At 33.4% G+C, this 16516-nt stretch overlaps 2 protein-coding genes across 4 annotated transcripts in view; one reads left to right on the plus strand and one right to left on the minus strand.

The window, feature by feature from the left end:
* The window catches only part of Nadsyn (NAD synthetase), a 48337-nt gene that overhangs the window by 24865 nt on the left and 6956 nt on the right, over nucleotides 1-16516 (plus strand). Inside the window, exon 1 of one of the 2 annotated variants that reach the window (XM_011062967.2) lies at nucleotides 4271-4502. The exons of the other annotated variant lie outside the window; for it this stretch is intronic. The gene's annotated coding sequence lies outside the window, so the exon portion shown is untranslated. Of the gene's footprint in view, nucleotides 1-4270; nucleotides 4503-16516 lie in introns of those variants that run through there. 2 annotated transcript variants of the gene reach the window in all.
* Nucleotides 5563-16055, minus strand: LOC105150220 (uncharacterized). 2 transcript variants are annotated; one of them, XM_087408936.1, is made up of 13 exons: nucleotides 13623-16055; nucleotides 12505-13348; nucleotides 12034-12183; nucleotides 11859-11970; nucleotides 10821-11066; nucleotides 10052-10384; nucleotides 9234-9461; nucleotides 8761-8852; nucleotides 8445-8676; nucleotides 7974-8085; nucleotides 7708-7900; nucleotides 7020-7238; nucleotides 5563-6643 (listed from the first exon to the last, which is right to left on the minus strand). In XM_087408936.1, exons 3-13 carry the CDS (start codon nucleotides 12165-12167, stop codon nucleotides 6058-6060), a joined length of 2487 nt encoding a protein of 828 aa, XP_087265062.1. In that variant the 5' UTR covers nucleotides 12168-12183; nucleotides 12505-13348; nucleotides 13623-16055; the 3' UTR covers nucleotides 5563-6057. The 2 variants fall into 2 exon arrangements, with proteins under 2 accessions (XP_087265062.1, XP_087265063.1); XM_087408937.1 differs by having other exon boundaries at nucleotides 8448-8676; nucleotides 12505-16055.

The raw sequence follows: 16516 nt of genomic DNA on the forward strand, positions 1-16516 counted from the left end.
AAAATGTTATTATATTAAAAATATTATTATATTATTTAAGATTTACTTATTCTGCACTAAACTGTACTACAATTCTCTTCTTGTTTTTGCCAAATATCACTAACATATATCTTTGTCCTTTTAAATTCCAAAAATGTATTATTCAGCCAAAAAATAGACCTATTTATTTCAACAAAATGCATATTTAAAAACCTATAATTTATATTTTTGCGTCAAAATTTTTATAGTTTGTATATGCGGCAAACTGAGACATTTATCCGATTCATTACGTAAAAGTGTAAAATAATTCCTGAAATAATAGTATAGAATACTGCGAGTTGACGACTTCCGTTCTTCCAATACAATCAATTTGAAATATATATATATATATACATATATATTAAAATTCAATATCTAACTTTAATCGTATTGACGCTCTTTATTTGATTTATTCAAATTTTCAGTCCTGAGGATGTCCAGGTTACGACTCGGTGACCTCACGCAAGAATATCAATTTCAACTTTTTTGTCAGTTGTCTTGCATACATTATATAGCGTAAAAATTTTGTACAAAGTACACATGATTTTTTTTATAACGTATTTTTTATAACATTATTCGCGATTCACCAATTGCAGAATTTTATTTCATATAATTTTTTTTTGTAACAATACTTTATTAAATTAGAATTTACTTATCTACAGAATTTATTTATCTTTTCTTTATGAATTTTCCTATTAATACACTTATCAAAAATTGTAAATAAAATTGTGCGCTTATACGAATAAATTAAAATGAATCAAAATTTATTTATATTTTAAGTCCATTGAATTCAATTAAATAAAAAAAACTTTTCCTTAAACTGGATTCAATTAGATCGAAAAACAATTTTTAATTATTCAGAGTCTTGAATTAAACATCATGAAATGTACTACATCAATAAATGAAAAAATGTATTCAAATTGAAAAGAATTTATTTTAACATTCGTTCGCAAATACATGTTTCTGAAAATCTAAATCCATTTCAATCCATTCTCGTTTATTGGGATTTTATAGCGTTTTTTATCGACAGAATTGATGCGCACATTAAAATTGTTATACATTACTCTAATCTGAATATAAAAGTAAGATATTTCAATAATAAAATGCCCAATGTATATTTCATCAAATAGGACGATAAAATATACTGAGAATTTTCAATTTAATTCACTTCTATATTTTTATTAAACATTCTATATTTTTATTAAACATATATCTTTACGTCGATTTGTGTACAATGGCTTTAAAGTGCGCTGAGTACACACTAGTTCACACCAATGAAAAACGCTATTAATTTGATAAACACTTCATTTTATTTTATCATTATTATAGTCTGTGTAATGTAAATACACATTATTCATTGAAAAATTATCCAGCGAATTGTATATTAATTGTACACAATTTTATTTGTTTATAATTATCAAATTATTATATCTTAATTTATAATCTTTTTCTCTCAGTATTTTCAACACATAATCTCCAAATAAAAATATATCATTTTATAATTTAGCCCATTACGTTTGAAATTTTTTATAAGATTATTATATTTAAAATTATCAACATGACTTAAAGATCTAATAATGAAAAATTGATTTCTGTCGAAGCTTATGAAGAACTTCCGTATAAGATTAGAAATATTGGAAAATTTTCAGATAACTGTAGCACTGGAAAAGTTTTAAATAACGCTAGAAGTATTGGAAAATTTCCTTGATAGTTCTTTATGTATTAATGGATGCATTTCAATATCAGGTCACACCTATTACAAACACGGGAGTATCTCAGCACTAAGATAAGCGCAACGACTACCGGTTCTTTTCATAAGACAGCAAAATGCAGAGGATCGAGATTATTGGATCTTAATATATTTTACATAAAACTATAAACAGAGTTTATCTGAATTCCAACACAAATTATAGAAAATTTAAAATGAATTTAAAATGTACTTTCCGTTATAAGATAGATAGATATATGCATATTGGAATTTATTTCTATGTACAGGAAAGTCCCCTATTATGAGATAGGCATCTAATATGAGATAGTGGCGTTTCTGCTAAACTAATAAACGTTATCTATTAGTTCCATCATGAATTTATTGCTCTTGGATTGAAAACTATTTAGTAGAAAATTCATTATTAGATCATGCCTGTAAAAAAGAATTTAGATGTCTTCAAGTTCCATTGAGATGAGCCTTTAAATCTTGTTTATTATTTAATAAAAATAAATATTTGGCAATAAATTCTTCATGTAGTGATAGAATAAGGTTATATTAATAGAAAAATATGGGATATGTTGAATTGCTTAATTACAGAAGTTAGATTTGATGATCGTAAAACTGTAAAATAAAAATCGTAATATGAGATACCTAGGATATTTCTATTATAATATGAAATAACTCATGCTCCCATGTCATAGTGAAAATCGCTGCTAAAGTATAAATATTATTGTACAATAATAAAAAGGACAACCGGAATAAACGTCGAGTGCCTATTTCTGCGATGCTTTATTTCAACTACCTGAAGACAAATTCTGGATAATACGCATACTCATTTTTTGTGCACGCTGGCTGTTTGTTTGTATTTAAAAAACATTAAATAAAATTTTTTAGTTGCAATACTGATATACTTTGTGTTTTACTATCAATTTCTCGGGACATCTCATATTAGGAGCACAATTTTTTGACTTCGCGATTTGCTCACTTTTTACATTTCTTTAATTTAAAAAAAAAATGGAATTTGAATTAAATTTTATATAACATCTTAAAGTTTATTAAATTCTTTTCAGAATGAGCCATTATTTTTTAAAATTCTGCCCATAGACTAATAGCATTTATCCAAAATGAACTCGGTATCTCATAATAGGGGCCTTTCCTTTATTAATTATATAATTTTCTAATTTTCGAAAAAACATCCATCCAAATAATAAAAAAAGTAATAGCTCATTTTTTTGTCTCCAACAATAAGGTATCGTTATTATAAAAAACAACGGTCTTATGGAAGTGACTGCGCAAATCATCAGTCAGGTCATTAATATTTAATATTAATTTTACGACTTATTATCCTTACGTTCCATATATCCACATTTTTTCAATTTTTATTTAAATCTACATTTATTGCTGTCAATTGTGTTCAATTATTTATGATAATAATTATATGATATAGGAAAAAATGCAATATGTGTAGTCAATGACACACGATTTTCTTGCTGGATTGCTAGCATAAATTATTAGAATTGCATTATACCAGAATTCTATTTTCTAGTAATTTATTAAAATGTAAGCAATATATTAAGCAAGAAAATATACATCGTATGACGTCGACTTAATATTCTAGCTAAATATGTTCTGATTTATGAAACGATAATAAATTATGAATTTAATACGTAAAATATGCTAATTGTTCAGCTATCTGTATCGATCAAATCAATAACATATGAATATCTATACAGCTTTTCTAATATTCGTAGAAACTTACGTAATAATAAATATCTGATAATAAATATACCATCTGTATATTTAATCAATATACCAACTGTAAAAGTAACTGTAAAAGTAACTGTAAAAGTAATATAATCAATAAGTTATAAAATTTTATACTCAGTAATATAATTGTTACATAACACACGTGTACATTTATATTATTATATTATAAATTAAATTAAATTAAATTAAATTAAATTAAATTAAATATATTTATTCTAGTATATATTTTCAGCAAGAAATATGTAACTCATTAAATGTCGATTGATATTTCTCACTAGGTTGTAAGTGTGAAATTATAACATTGACATTACTTTTTAGTTGGTGTTTACTATGAATACATAAGTCGGTATTCATAATCAGTCCTTATATTTAAAATTTCATGTTTTAAGACTTAATGAATTTAAGATTTTACTTCATTGTCTTATATAAATACAGTTTCAAGATATCATGAACCAATCAGAAAACAGTATTAGTATTTTAAAATATTACTTAAAACGATCTTGAAATAAGAACAGACTACGAATTTCGGTTATATAATATATACGAGGAAAAAAAAATTGATTGTATATCTTAAAACAAAGTGAAAATTACAAAAGTGAATGAATACCAAAATATTTATAATTTCACATTATCTAATCAACACCTGGTGAATTTGTTTATTTTTATAATTTTCATCTCATTTCAAGATACACATCGATCTCCCGATATTTCAGTTACGGTAAAAAAAAATCGAATCTCCCGCCAACAGCGTAAAAACAAATTGTTGCTGCAAGATGGCAGCACGAGAACCCTTCATTGAGCTCTGAACTCGTATTAGTCATCTGTCACGCAAAGCAGCAAGCGTTGCGAAGACGTAAAGATTGAAGTAGTGTTGTGATTTTCTCCAGTCGATTTTTCGCACGTGTTCGTGACGTTCGTGTTCGTGAATCACAGAGCAGAAATAGAAAGGAAAAAAGGAGCATGCGTCACGTCCTGTCAGTTTTCTGACGGAATATCCGGATCATCATAGGTAATACATAATTGTCAATTTTCGTTCATTCCTATACTTCCGACCTCGATTTCGCGACTGATCGTTTCACCTAGAGTGACTTGCATTACGTTCGGCGAAGAAGTCGACTCTTATTGACTCTTGTGACGTTTTGGATGAAGAGGGGTTACGCGACACCGATCTCGAGATGATGACCAACCTATCCTATGGTTTCGCGACGGTTCGTCATGTGAACCACGTGATCGTTTTGATCCGCGCCGCGCGGTGGCCGTAAATTGTTTACCACGCGCTTGCGTGTCGCCATGGCGACGTCACGCTGTCAATCCGTGAGCACGTGGAATCCGTGCGACTGCGACACTCCTAGCGCATGCCAATCGATTTCGCGGGCGCAAAACGAAAATACGGAGAGTTCGGAGAGTTCGGAGATCAACTCAGTTGAGATTGATCGCGCAATATTCTTCTTGAGCTACGGGCAGTGATGCACAATTTAAAATTACCGCCAATTGAATTAATTGCCAATTAAATGCCAATTAAGTAATTACTTCCCAGCAAATTAGTTGACGTTATTTGTCATCATTTTTATGTTATTTTAGATGTCATTTTGACATCAACATGACGATGTATAACGTCAGCATGTTTGGAGTAATTAATTATTTAATTATCTTAATTAATGTCGTCCTGCGCTTAACGATTTACTTAATTTTGAAATATAATTTCAAAGTAACTTAATCGATAATTATATAAGATAATATACTATTTTTAAAATAGTATTTTTAATTTTGTTTTTCGACATGTGGAAAAAAGCTAAGATTAAGGATAGCGAATTATATAGTTAGAAATTTTCCCGATTTTAACGGCAAAATAATTAAGTTAATTAAAATTGTTGGACGAAATTGCCTTTGTGTCCATTTCTACCAATGTAAATTAACTTTAATCTTACAATTAGTTTAATTTACTTTTTATTTCTTTCTAATTCTAAGAATTAGAAGAAAAGATAAAAAAGTATATAAACCGAGATAAAATTACTCTACATTGGAAGAAATAGATATTAATTCAATTAATTCATATTGACAGAAGCGAGTTGTGAAATTATAATTACAATATATTTACAATCCTATATTCATACGTCTATGTTTCTTAATCAATATCAGATATTAAACTTTTATATTAATAGTGTATAATTATGTTATTATACTGTTTAATCAGTATTCGCGAATCCTGAAAGATTTTCTTTAACTACGTTGTAAAAAATTGTTTATAACAAATGTTTTTTTTACAACCATACATAATTTTAAGTTACATAACCTTATCCCTCGAATTCTAATCCTTAAAATGAAAAAAATTATTCAATTACGTTACTTTTAAGCAAAAATACATTAATTTAAAGTAGACTGGATCCCCGAATATAATCAATTAAGGAATTAAATTTCGAAGCGAATATCGAATAGGATTAATAATATTAAATAGTAAATGATAATAATAATAATCAAGGAGAGGTTTTCTTTAAATTATTCAAAATCTCAAATAATAAGGAGGACTAACAACACATCTCACAGCTTGTTCGAAAAAATAATTCTCAAACGTTGTTACGCGAGGTCTTCGCGCTGCAGACCCGCTTGCTTTGTTCGGTTCCTCTGTTTGTTTTCCTCGGAGGCGGTTGTTGTTGTTGCTTTTTCTTCTTCTGCTTTTTCTTCACTACTTTTGGCTTGCCCGAATCTGACGAGGCATCGTCTGACGTCGTGCTCTCGCAGAAGGCGTCGCGACGGCACGCTCGTGTTCTCGTTGTCTTCGCGACGCTCGTCTTCGCCCCGACGCCGACGCAGGTGGAGGTCACCGCACCGACACCGCGGAACTTTCGGCGCGACTCGAGTTTCCGTTGCGGTCGCTGTGGCTGTTTGGACACCGTCGACGTGGCCAGCAGCTTCAACGAATCCGCTTCAATCGTCAAGAAAGAGGAGGTTCTTGTAATTCTCGCATCCTTGCCCCGGGAGTTTAGGTTCACCGCCCGTTGCCAGTCAAGCTTCGCATTCTTCCTCTTGGACGATTTCTGCCCGTCTGTTCGCGCGGATTTCAATTGGGACGCATTTCGCCGTAATTTCTTCCGTGTCTTCCTCGCGTCGTCCTTGTCGTAGACGAGCGACTGAGTCTTCTTGGACTGCGGCCTGAAAAGGCGATGCGCCAAAAGCGTAAATTTATTATGCGTACACATAGAAAAATGTATTCTGATTAAACCGATAAAAAGGTTCAACCAGAATAGCATTTTGGTGAAGCTAAACAGACTTTCTAGTATGATAATTCTGTTTAACTTTATTAAAATGCCGTTCTACGTTGGGTCTTTCTGTTGGTTTAACTTAGAAAGAACATTTTTCAGTGCCTCTTTACGGGGAATTCCGAAACACATTGAAAATGCAAACAATTGCGAAATCGCACGCGATGTAATAAACAAAAAAATTTTCGCATATAATTACAACTTAATATGCAAAGAGCATATTCTATAGATGCTGTATCGACGCAATAAGTCGAGTAGTACCGACTCACTTTAACGTGACCTCGCCGTCCGTGGGATAGTGCATCAGAGCATGTCTGGAAATACCCCAGCTCAACGGCGTCTTAATAAATGTGAGACGTTCCGCTTCGTTGTTCTCGTCGGCGGCGGTGCTGGTCGACACACCAGTCCAGATCTGCCGTCTCAATGATGTGAGCTTGATTCTCACCTCTTGGCTAGTCGGCGATACCGGCGACGGATTTCTCAGCATTCTGGCAAACACAATTCATGATTTTATGAAGAAACGTATTCTTTATGATGAACATTGTCACTCTAATTAATTGTGATGATCACGAAATAACAATCGAAAAACTGGTGTGTGAAACTAAATAGCTATTTGTAATAAATCTACAAAATAAAATAAACATTGCTCTGCAAAGGAATTTTAAAAATAAAAAAAATTTTAACAATCTTCCGAATATTATCTGTACATCTATATGAAAAATAAATTTTGCTAATTTATCTAAAAATTTAACTAGATACAGATCTGTAAATAATTTGTAAATTTTGTTGGACTATCAAAATAATTATGTAGAATACTCAAATTGATTGTTAGAATGTTAAAATGTTTTGCAACATTGTCATCAAAGCTTAAGCATTCAATAATTATTTTTATGAATAAATGTGTGGGCAGCTGTCGATGAATTCTTCCTATATTTTTAGTAAAGAGACAATCTGTACCGAAGACATCGCGGGTGTTGCCGAGTCTTCCGGTAATCTTTCCGTGGTAGTAACTCTCCAAAAGATACGCTGCGAGGTCTCATAATTTCCGGTAAGATCAACGTCTTCTCCTGTCGCTCCTCTTTCTCAGTTGTCTCCCGCTCGGAGAGTCCGATTATCTCTTCTCGATGTTCTTGCGTACTTCTCCATACATCTATAAGACACGCATGCACGACATATAACATAAATCGATATAATTATTTATTTCGATTTCGTTATAAACGTACCATCATATTCTCTTCCCTCGCTTCTAACAAAACTTTCATCAGCCGAATCGGTCAGATCACACAGATCACTACCTGGATCTGTGGTCGGCAAATCCATCACCGCTCGTCGTGCCTATTGATAATATAACGACGATTTTTACGTACAATTTAACGTTACTTTTTAGTTGCAAAAAAAAAGAAATATAAAGAAAAAACAAATTTTAAAAGAATGTAATTTTTTATTTCTCTACAATCAGTTACGACATTAAAGTTATATTTTTAAATTAATATTATGCAAAATTTTAATGATTTAAAACATTCAAACTTATTTTTTTGGAAAACTCATTTTTTAAATTATGTTGTTGTTATAGCAAATGAGCGATATATTGGGTCATCTAAAGTATCCGCGGTACTTTGTCACTAGATATATGACCATCAACACACATCTAGTGACAAAAAACCGCGAATACTTTTTAGATGACCCAATATTACCACATTTTTCCTGCGCTCCAAATAAATTCTTCCCGCGATGTCCCTTCGTGCTCTTCTTCTGTAAAGACCGACGCTTCTCGGTGGGACGAAAGTCGGCGACGGTGGTGGCACACAAAGATACCGACGGCGACTCGCCAAGAACTCTCCGCCCTCGCTGGACCACGCAGCATCCGTGTATTCGGTCCTACCCTCTTCCGATGAGAAACTCTCCTGTGAGATATCTCCTTCGTCGCTAGAAAAATTTTTTTAATTGTATAAATTACTTAAGATAATATAGGATAAATAAAATATGAATTATCAGGAAGGAAGGATATACCTTGAATAATCGGTCAAATCGATATTGATAGGTTCTTCAGCATTGGATCCCTCCTTCGCTAATCTGGCTATAATTTTATTTCGGAGTCTTTCCTGTCGAGTCAAGTTTGCGAGAGATCCATCGTTCATCCTGATTCATTAGAATTACATAAATTAGAAATTTTTAAATGATATAATTTTCAAGTTCTAAATTCTAAATTCATAGCAGAATGATAAGCTTTATTTATTGAATTAATTTGATATTACTTACATGAGGAGAGAGAAGAGAGAAGAAGAAAGAGATATAAGCCCATCCGAGAAAGTGCATGGATAAACATCGAATAGATGTTGATTTGATTTTTTAATTTTATTTTACGTTTAATTGTTGTTTATACAAAGATAAATTAAGCGACAAGTTGTTATTTGATTGTCATCATTTCTTTTTCCAAACAAATGCAGAAAATGTGATCGAAATATCGATCGGATCAATGTTACCTTCATGGGATCTTGATCGGAAAAGTCAAGTAGGGTCTCGCAGAATGCCTTGCCGATCTGTTCGTAATCTTGAATGGAAAAATGCGTTCCGCATCTTGAGCCGATTTTAGAACCGCCCATAGAAGCCTCCATGGTATAACTGTTTTGTACGCCCATCGACCATACAACCACTCTACCGGTACCTTCTTTCACCTTCTCGACGTGGAATTTGCAATTCTCGAAGGAGAACTGAAATCATAAAACGAAATTGCTAGTGTCGCAACAATTAGACAATCAAGACTCCTGTCTATTTACCACGGATCTTCAGACTAATAGCAAGAAAAGACATAATAAAACTTCTAGAAAATATATTAAAATTTGCATTTGATAGAGACTTGTAAAATATACCGAAAAATCTCCTTTATTTCAGAACAGAATAAAATTATTATAAATCTGTCAATATATTCAGTTCGTTTTATTTTTTGATTAGGCATAATTCAATATATTTCAAAGATATAATTATTTATTGATTATCGGAACACAAAGGGAATTTTCGATATTTTACATATTTTTTTTACATTCTATCTATTGCAAATATTGTTTTATTAAAAAATGTTGGCACAAATTTTTTATTTTTCTTGGCTCTGATGTCATGTATGATGAACAGGAGTCTTAAAAAATCGCTGTGATTCGAAAAATTCCCTAAATTTTCAAAAGCTATCAATTTCACTTAACTTGATCAAAGAATTAAAATTATAAAGAATTTAATTGTGCGATTTCCGGTGGTACCCCTTCTCTCCCCATCACCCCCCCCCCCCATATGTGTGCATTTACATTACCTTATCAGCTGCGTTTTTATGAAGCATCAGCGGAAACACCTGTTCCGACAGCTTTCCGTTGCATCCTGTCCTCTTGCTTTCGCAACCATAGGCAAATATATTGTGTTTCCTCGAGTGAGCGTGAAGATCGCAGTATATCGCCACTCCGCATTCCTCGAGGAGCCTCCGGATCATTAGCTTCGTATGCCAGACAGACGGGTAACTTTCTCTCATCACTGTCCTGTACTGTCGATTTAGATCCTTCCCGGACAAGGAGCACCGATTGTTACCCACTATGACACCGTCTGGGTTCAGCATCGGCACCAACTTGAAGACGAATCTCTCTCTAAGCTCCTGCAATAATCACGCGATGTTAGGTCAATCATTAAGCATCACAGCTGAATTTTCTCAATCACATCAAGCAAATTTCAATAATGATATTTTAATGATCTATTTAAATCGCATTATCGATACCTTTATTTTGAATCTGAAGCGATACATAGAAAGAACGATCTTACTGAAGAGTGCAAAATTTTAATTAGATACAGATTTGAAAATAATTTTATTTTTATCATTAAAATAATTACCTATGTAGAACACTCAAACTAGTTGCCAGAATGTTAAAACTTTTTGCAGCAAACTTTTGCAACTTTTGTCAGTAACATTTAGAAACGTTCTACGTAATTCTGATGATCCCAAATTATTTTCAAATCTATATCTATATAATTAAATTTCTAGATTTTTCAGCAAGACCATTCTTCTCGTCTAAATCTGCGAAATTGCGTCTTACTCTAGCCCGATTTGTGTCGCCGGTGAGGAAGTCGATGATACCCTTCATCGTCCAGCTCGACGGTGTCTCACCAGGATGCACCCGAGCCGTGATAACGACGCCCCGCTTCCTACGCACGTCTTCATCGTGGGTTGGTGCGGTGATCGTCAAATAATACACGCCATTTCCGGCCAGACTGCGGCACAGCAGGCGCAGTTTCGCGAACCTTGTCTTTGTGGGGTCAGCCACGATCTTACCGAGATATTCCTGGGACAGGTTTATACGGGCAATTAAAGAGGTAGATTCCGAGGAGATAGATCTCGAGATTTAATATACCGGCGGAACGCAATAAATACAATCGCCGAGACTGGGAATCGTTCGCGATGATAATCGCGATGGGAGGGAACAGAACGTGAAGTACAAGTAAATACCACTTCCCGCGAGCGTTTGTGGGAACATTCCGCGTAGTAATTACTGAAAGCATTTCTAATTCAGTCATGCCGCTTTCCTTCAGCAACAGGAAAACAAGAATTAACGGAAATAAAGTGAGATACCAGCGTTACTTTCACAATTACTTAATTCAGTTAAGTTAGTGCAGTTGCTTCAACTATTATATTTTTGTAGGATTACGAGTGAACAGTGATTTTTTTTAATATCGCATAACATGATTAAAATATCTAAAATTTAGTTAGATACAAATCTGAAAATAATTTGTTGAGTTATCAAAATACAACAATTATGTAGGAAATTCAAACGTGATAAGCAATGCTGCAAAAAATTTTAATACTTTTATAATCAGTTTGAACATCCTACATAATTATTTTGATAGTCTAACAAAATTATTTTCAGATTTATATATCTAACTAAATTTTAGAATTTTAAAATAATTATGTTCAAACTGATCACAAAAATATCAAAACTTTTTGCAGTATCACGTTTGAATTTTCTAAATAATTGTTGTATTTTGATGACTCAACAAATTATTTTCGGATCTAATTATTCTGTATCTAGTTAAATTTTTTAATTCTTCATCAAAATCGTTCTATTCGATTGTTTTACCTGTAGATCGGTGTAGGTATATGGATAGCAGTGCGCCAAGTAAACGATGTCACGATCATGAGGAAATGAGATGTTAAACGTCAACGTGTGTTTTTCCTTCTCGTCATCGCTTCTGCAATCATTTCGTGTTATTTTTTTATATTTATTTTGTTATATGACATTATAATTTTCTTACGATGAGTCGTTATTTCGGTAATACGTGATGTTGTCGCCGCATCTTCTCCATCCTATGGCTCGAGTTCGAGCGTCTTCAGTGGAGTATAAAAGAGGCTTGAGGCCTTCGTTATAAAGGCTCTCTTCTTTGCACATATTTACGATTGAGAATCTGCAATTTTAACAATATTTTCAGATTGATTTCTATGGTTTAGATTAAGAAAATAGATAAACAATTGATAAAACGTAATCTTGATTACAAATGAGATGTTAAAATACACAATCTTGATTTTAAGTTTTAATTTAAATTTAACTTAAAAAATCTCTGAATCAAAAAAAGCTAATAAAAATAGTTTCTTATATTATAATTATGTATTCTAACATTTTGTTGTATTTTTAAATTTAATTGATAAGTTAAATTTTTTATTTAAATTAATTTTTTAATTTCTTGGAAAATGCATAGTTGATTGCTTTCCCTGTCTTTTTTTTATACCTGTATGTGATTCTGCTTCTTGTATTTGATACCCTAAAGTAGTACCACTGTGTATGCCTCTGAGTGTAGAGATCTCTTCTTAGATAGAGCTGGTAATATGTGTCGGTTATTTTTACTACTTTGCCGAGGTTTCCGGACTCAAATCGCGATTCAAACTGTAAGTCCGTATTGTCATCTTTCGGTCGGGACGTTTCGGCAACGAAGAAGATATCGTTCTCATTGGCACACGCGGTTGATTCCCCGGGGAAATCCGTGTGGAACGGTAACACTGTGCTACCGCCTACGCAAGATCGGCTAAACTGCAGAAATAATAAGCCCCCATCTTCTAAATTCTCAAACAGAAAATGTTTCTCAGTCGGCTTCGTGTTTTAACGCCCTCGAACAAACTCGAATTGATTATCGCTTTATCACTAGAACCACCGCCACCGATGATATCCGCAAGAATTGTCAAAGATTGCCAATTCGTTAATTTTCTGTTCTTCTTTCTTGTTTTCGGTTAGTTATTTTGATGTTATTTATATCAAAATTATTTCTATTTTTGATTATATATATTTTATTCACGTTTTTAATATTTTGGACAACATATTTAATATCAAGAAAAAAAATTGAAATGATTAGCGGACTCAAAATGGCGCCATCGGCGGTTCTGGTAATAAATATCAGAAAAAATATAGCTTATATCGCGACTTACGTAATTAGTAACGTTAGTTGGGCAGTAACGAAATATCACCGTTCCAAGCTCGTCACCGATTGGTTTGGGTCTCGGTTCCTTTCCGGTTGACACGTAGAAGGCTTCCGGTGTGGCAGGATTGTACTCTATGTGACGAACTCTTTCTGGGATCACCTGAGTCATTATCTCGATTAATTTTATATAATTATATAATTACTGTATCAATTAGCTTAACATAATAACGGAGTGTGAAATAAATTAATGACATCGCATATCTCCGTAAAAAACTCCAATTTCTTATCAAAATTGTAATTCGTGTAAGAGCAATTAACATTATATACGGTGAATTAGCAATACGCAGTATTTTGTCTTCAGAGAAAGGCTGTTCATCGAAATAAAACTACGGAAAAAGTGAAATGAAAAACGGTGCAGGTGCATCATTTTTCACCTGGCACTCGGTCGGCCACCTGGCCGCTTCCTGGATGCTTCCGTCGACGATGCAACGTGCATCGAGTACTGCTCGAAGGGCCTCCTTCGAGTACCGATATCTGGATAGACCCAAAGGTATCGCGAACAGTGCCGATTCCGCGTCTCGTCTTAGAGCTGAACTCTCGTAACGTTCCAATTGAGACACTTGTAAATCTTGCGGCGTTAGATCAGAGAGGATGCCACCTACGTCATTAAAAAAAAAAAAATCTATTCTTACAATTATTTTTAAAATAAAGTTATATATTTGTAATTTTGGAAATATAATTTATTTTTTATTTCACTTCATTTATTCATTAATGAAAAAAATAAGTTCATGATCTGATTTTTGTTCGTTAAATTAATCGAAACGATATAGTTGCGAGAAAATTCGTGGTTTTCCATTTGGAACATCCTAAGTAGCTTCTTGATTATCTTGATTATATGCATAAAATATTAATGAGAAAGACAGGACAGTTTTTCTTGTAAACGAACAAAAATAGGGAACGATTATACCGAACTACGGATTAAATTATTCGCGTGATAATGCGCGTGATAATGAGAAGTTCGGTGAATTGACGTTAGGTTTCGAGAGAATTAGACACGATCTTATATCGCATACAGTAGAGGATCGATGATCGGGTACAATGTCCGTAGGTTCGCGACCTCGCCGCCACTTCGATCATATGTTGTTATGAACGTATCATATTCTCTCCACTATTTCAAAATCGATTTGATGATATTGCATTTCTTCGACATAAAAACTGCATTTCAAATGCAGGAACTACTACATAATTCAAGAGCGTAAAGGCGAAATGTATCACGGAAAGAACGATTAAACTATTAAAAAATTTAGTTAGACACAGATCTAAAAATAATTTTGATAGATTATCAAAGTAATTATTTAAGACGTTCAAGTTACTAGAACATCAACACTTTTTTCAGCGTTGCTCATAATGAGCGTCCTATATTATTATCTTAATGATTCAAGAAAATTATTTTCAGATTTGTATCTTGCTAAATTTTTAGACATCTTAGCAAAATTTCTTCCCATGTATATACATATAAAACACACAAATTATTATTCAACATAAAGTCATTTGTTTATTACAATTCACTTACAAGAAAAGTGTTTGTTGCTATAATTGCATAAAATAATTACAATCAGGAGCTCAATTTTTATTACAGTTATTATTGTAATATTAGTAATAATAATAAAGATATTTATAATTCTGTATGTAAAAAAATATGTAGTTGGCATAGAAGTATATAGAAGTATATAGAAAGCGACTGTAATGTATAACATATATCTTCAGTGTATTATAGAGAATTAATTTGTTTCGAATAAATAGCGGTTCGAGTTTGCTGTTGATTCTATATCATCCACCAATTATCCTCGTTAGAGGAGTTCACCTGGAATGGGTTGAACCGGAAACAGTACGGCCTGGAGTTCTTTCACTCCGCTGCTCGATAGCTTCATCTTTCGTTATCTCTCATCGATCTCGTTCTCGTCCTGCTCGTCGCGATCGTCAGCATCGACGGCGAGCATCGGCGATGATCTACTACCCTTAGCATTCTCGTGCCAGTCCGTGTATTCCTCCCTCGTCGGCACTTCCTCGCCGAGGAGATACTTGACAATCGGATTTTTCATTCCCACGTTCACGTTTTCGTGATCCACATGTCAAGAATCCGCACCACTTTTCGCGAGGGCACGTCAGATGATTTTATATCTCCGACACTTTAAATAATCTCAGATTATACTTTTCTCTCACAATTGTAGCTTATTAGAATAACTTGAAATGTTATTATCAAAACAGCAAATGCGAATCTATGCAATACGTTGAGCTTTATTTGTTTAACGCTCTTGTCAGTGCAAAAAGGGCGTGCCCATTTTTCCGAGAGAAATGTATATATATTTACTGTATTAAAGCTTTATAATAAACAAATTATAAAATACGGTTTTAAAAATGGCAATGATTGCAGTTTGAAATTTGTTAGAGAACAGATCTTATGTAAAATCCGATTACTTCAGAATAATTAGCTTTAAGAATAAAATGTCGCGGTATTTCTTTTTTCTCAATACCTCAATTGTCACCTCAATCGATCGAAGAATCGTACAAATATAAATAATCGAATAAATCTCAGGAGTGTCGAGAACGAGTAGAGGTTCACCGAGGTGAGTGCCGACGAGAGGGTGCAAGTTGTACTAGGAGCTCCGCGAAACTTGGAGGTAGATTCCTAGCGAACGCGGATAGGAACCTGGCTCGTTGTTGAAGACATTCAGTGGAACATTCCTTAGATGATTGCCTGACAACCGTCGCGAATCGTGGGCGGAGCTACCCTCGGAACGATCGTTTGTTAACCGCTCCTCGTTCGAGAAGGCCGCCGGCGCGGCTCATCGACATAATATCTTGCCGGTAACTCGACTCATTCTATTGACGTTTTCGAAGTAAGCGACGCTCATGTGAGCTCGTCGATCAGAAACCGGCGACGAGTTCCCTTTAAAGCGCGATAATGGACACAATCGAGCGAACCGATCAAGAATGAATTAATCTGAGCAATAGAGAAGAGAAGCGCGGCATTGTTGATCCAAGTTTCCTTTTGTGGGTGATACTTTTGGTTAATTTTACTATGTTGACTTCACTATCATGAATCGTCCGTGATCGATGCCTAATTTTTAATCAGCAATGCTTTGGTGGTTGCATGAAAAGGAGAAGATTTGCTGAAACATCTAAAAATTTAGCTGAATACAGATTGGAAAATAATTTTATTGAACTGTCATTTTATTGGACAATATAATTATGTAAAATAAAAATAGTTGTTAAAACTTTTTACATTATCGACGCTTAAGTATTCTATTTATTTTAATGGTCTAAT

Source organism: Acromyrmex echinatior, chromosome 8, assembly GCF_024713525.1.
Source record: "Acromyrmex echinatior isolate Ae372 chromosome 8, ASM2471352v2, whole genome shotgun sequence".
In the NCBI taxonomy this organism is placed as follows: domain Eukaryota; kingdom Metazoa; phylum Arthropoda; class Insecta; order Hymenoptera; family Formicidae; genus Acromyrmex; species Acromyrmex echinatior.